The sequence below is a fragment of the Pterocles gutturalis genome, unplaced genomic scaffold (genome assembly GCF_000699245.1).
Source record: "Pterocles gutturalis isolate BGI_N339 unplaced genomic scaffold, ASM69924v1 scaffold12826, whole genome shotgun sequence".
Taxonomy (NCBI): Eukaryota; Metazoa; Chordata; class Aves; order Pterocliformes; family Pteroclidae; genus Pterocles; species Pterocles gutturalis.
In genome coordinates, this window is record NW_010103169.1 from 1 (window position 1) to 3,744 (window position 3,744).

Below are 3,744 nucleotides of genomic sequence, written 5' to 3' on the forward strand. Positions count from 1 at the left end.
GGGGGGTGCGGGCGCCCGGGCGGCGCGGAGGAGGTACCCTGCTGGCCTGCCTGCCCCTGCTCCTCTGCACCTTTTGCGAGCAGCCACGGTTGAGCACTTCTGTCTAAGTGTGAAAGATGTCAGATATTTACGGGTTTTTTGCTTTGTCATCAGAGATACCGTTTAATTTAAACCAAGTTAGACTATAGTTGTGCAGCAGCTGGTGTGGTTTAACCCTAACTGGCAATGAGCAGCTGCTTGCTGACTCCCCCTGGTGGGATGGGGGAGAGAATCGGACAAGTGAGAAAACTCCTGGGTTGGGATAAAGACACTTTAACAGGTAAACCAAAAGCTGCGTGCACAAGCAGGGCAGAGCAAGGAATTAATTCACTACTTCCCAATGGCAGGCAGGTGTTCAGCCATCTCCAGGACAACAGGGCTCCATCACATGTAACAGTGACTTGGGAAGACAAAATGCCATCACTCGAAATGTTCCCCCTTCCTTCTTATTCCTCCAGCTTTTATTGCTGAGCATGACATCATATGGATATCCCTTTGGTCAGCTGGGATCAGCTGTCCCAGCTCTGTCCCCTCCCAACTTCTTGTGCACCCCCAGCCCACTCGCTGATGGGGGGGGGGGGTGAGCAGCAGAAAAGGCCTTGACTCTGTATAAGCACTGCTCAGCAATAACAAAAACATCCCTGTATTATCAACTGTTTTAATCACAGGTCCAAAACATAGCCCTATAGTACCAACTACGAAGAAAATTTACTCTATCCCAGCCAAAACCAGCACACTGACTCTGTCAGTAGTTACAGGTTTTGCTGCAGAAATAGGAGGTGAAATACTTGGGCTTATAGAAGTGTGACACACCAAGATTTTGAACTTATGTGGTACATCATACTCTTTCACTTTAAACTAGGGAATATGTTCATACACCACTGGCTATGTGCCCATGAAGTTTATGGATGATGGTTTTGTTGTACGTTAATTTCAAATAATTTTCCTCTTCCAGATTCAGGCAGTATGGACAGAGCTGGTGATCCCACAGTTTCCCCTTCTGGTTATTATTACGAAGACCAGTGGAGGTCCAGAACACATTGGATCCATCATTTTAACAAGTCAGATGATATAACCGAATGCTTACAAGGAAAAGTAATCCACTTGTTTGGAGACTCTACAATAAGGCAGTGGTTTGAATATCTGACAGCGTTTGTTCCAGGTTATTTTTTTTTAAATTTCGTTTTTTTCCTGAAAGACCTTTGCAAAGCTTTATTTCTCACATTTCAGACACGGAGTTGATCTCACTGAATGCCAATGACAAAACAAAGGAAGAGGAAAGACAAAACTTCATCATAAGTGCTGGCAGAAAGGCCATTAGTTAAATGTTTGAGCAGACGCTGGAAACACGTAGGCCTTGGAAATAGGACTTTGTTGCCTTTGCAAAATATTTTGCTGATGAGGACCACTGCTGTGGCTGTGAGTTAAGGTGGCCACCTGAGGGGCACGGCAGATGTCACTTAGGGTGCCTGCATAAGGCTTTTCAGCATCCTAGTCAAGTCGTTTTGCAATGAAATAGCAAATGACATCCATTACTGCTGATTGGTTTAGGGCCCCTTATAACTTAAAAAACAGAATTTCAGTAGCCAATTAGATATTCCTCCCTCACCCCATACCCCTAAAGCAGTTAAGTTGTTTTGGAACACAGACTTTGAGACTCCTTATTGCCTACGTGTTGAAGTTGTTTTTAAATTTGTATGGAGTCTTGAAGTTTCCAGAAGGGTTCCCATGAACACTGAGTTCATAGGGTGACAGTGACTGAAGGAGTCTATTTAGAAAATTTATTTTTTATGAGAGAGAGAAGAAAATAGTTTGGGAAAATTGGAAAAGGCATTTGACAGTCTTGTGAAGATGAAGTCTGCCATCTTGCAAATTTTACTACCCGTAACTCCACTCAAATATGCAACTAGCACATATATGACTCTCATCTGTTCCATTTTAGAGTTCTTATACTTATTTTCAAATTTCTTTGTCTACTGCTACTTTTGCCCTATAGTCTTAGCATCTTGTCGGTAGCTTTAATCTCTTATGCCATCTTTCACTAATGCTTGTTCTTGGGTTTTCAGATCTAGTGGAATTCAACCTGGGGAGTCCTAAGAATGTGGGCCCTTTCATGTCTGTGGACCTGAAGCACAACATCCTACTGAAGTTCCGCTGTCATGGGCCACCCATTCGCTTTTCAACAGTCTTTAGCAGTGAACTGCGCTACATTGCCAACGAACTGAATGGCATAGTGGGTGGGAGAAACACGGTGATAGCCATAACTATATGGTCCCACTTCAGCACTTTCCCTGTGGAAGTGTATATCCGGCGGCTGAGGAACATTCGGAGATCAATTATTCAACTGCTGGATCGCAGCCCTAAGACTTTAATCGTCATCAGAACCGCTAATGTTCAGGAGCTTGGGCCAGAAGTGAGCCTCTTTAACAGTGACTGGTATTCCTTTCAGCTTGATTCTGTCATGAGGAAAATGTTCTCAGGAATTGCTGTGCACTTTGTGGATGCTTGGGAGATGTCTCTGGCTCATTACTTGCCACATAACTTGCACCCAAAAGAAGTTATTGTTAAGAATCAAATAGATGCATTTTTATCTTATGTGTGCCCTCTGCAGACTTAGCACAAGTGGGTATTCCTATGTCATCTTTTGCTATAGTCGAAGTAGAGCTGCTCTTTGTCAGAGCTACCGAATTATGCGGGATGGTATGGAAGAACTCAGGTTACTGTACTTGCATGCATTATAAACGGAGTGGCCTTAACTCTGGGTAGCTGTGAAGAATGGTAAAGAGGAGTTGACTGCTAAGGCCATACCTTCCTACAAGGGTGATTCCTTTCAACCTTGTAATTCATATCTGAGATTATTAGAGAGCACCTCAAATTAAAGTGACAGAATTCAATAAGAAAATATGTGGGTTATTAGCTTTACTAGTTGTCTACACTAATTTAATCCATATGACACTGATTCTGCTGCCAGGGTCTTGCTGCTCAAAACTGTGTGAAACCTGGGAAAGATTTTGGGAGCGGTCTTTCTCTCAGCATTACAGAGTTTGAGGGACATCCCCTCCAGAGAAGAACAGTGTCTGTTCTTGTTTCAAAGTCCTAATTAGAAATATGAAGGGAGTGTACCAAAATTACTATTATCGATCAAGGAAGCACAGTCAAAATATCTATAGTATTAAATCATCAAGAATTTGTTGAAATTTAATAGAGCACACTAGTTTACAGATGGCTGCTAAATAATGCAAATAGCCAGTATTTTAGTTTGGTTTCCTGTACTACTGAATCTCTTCTGAGCTTTGATACACTGTTTACTTCTTGATTTATCTGTAAATGGAGAAATGTGTATATTATGACCTCAGTGAAGATACTGTCTCAGGCAGTTTCTGCAAGTTCAAGTTGCAGGCTCGCCTACTTGAAACTTGAAGCATTTACTAATGACAGTGTTTCCCTTCCCTATAAGATAAAGCTATCCCATTATGCTCTTGCAAAGTAGGGCTTCTGATAATCATTCTTGTACCTCATTCATACATTGTGTCTGTAGGGACAAGCCAAGTGACATGAATGCACTTGATGATGTTTGGCAATTGGTAACAGTAACTGGCACACAATTAGTGTCAAGGCCATGCAATGATGCCCCTTCTGTGTTTGGCAGTTTTATAATTTATTTACGAGCTTCACTGCTACCAATATCAAAGGTTAAAAAAATAC

At 42.2% G+C, this 3,744-nt stretch overlaps 1 protein-coding gene across 1 annotated transcript; it reads left to right on the plus strand.

Moving 5' to 3' along the window:
• Positions 1–994: 994 nt before the first annotated feature.
• LOC104471309 (NXPE family member 3-like) lies at positions 995–2,656 on the plus strand (the record flags this gene model as incomplete). Its single annotated transcript, XM_010086601.1, has 2 exons — positions 995–1,201; positions 2,106–2,656. Coding segments are annotated over 2 exons (758 nt in total), but the record flags the coding sequence as incomplete, so codon positions are not given.
• Between the last annotated feature and the right edge of the window lie 1,088 nt (positions 2,657–3,744).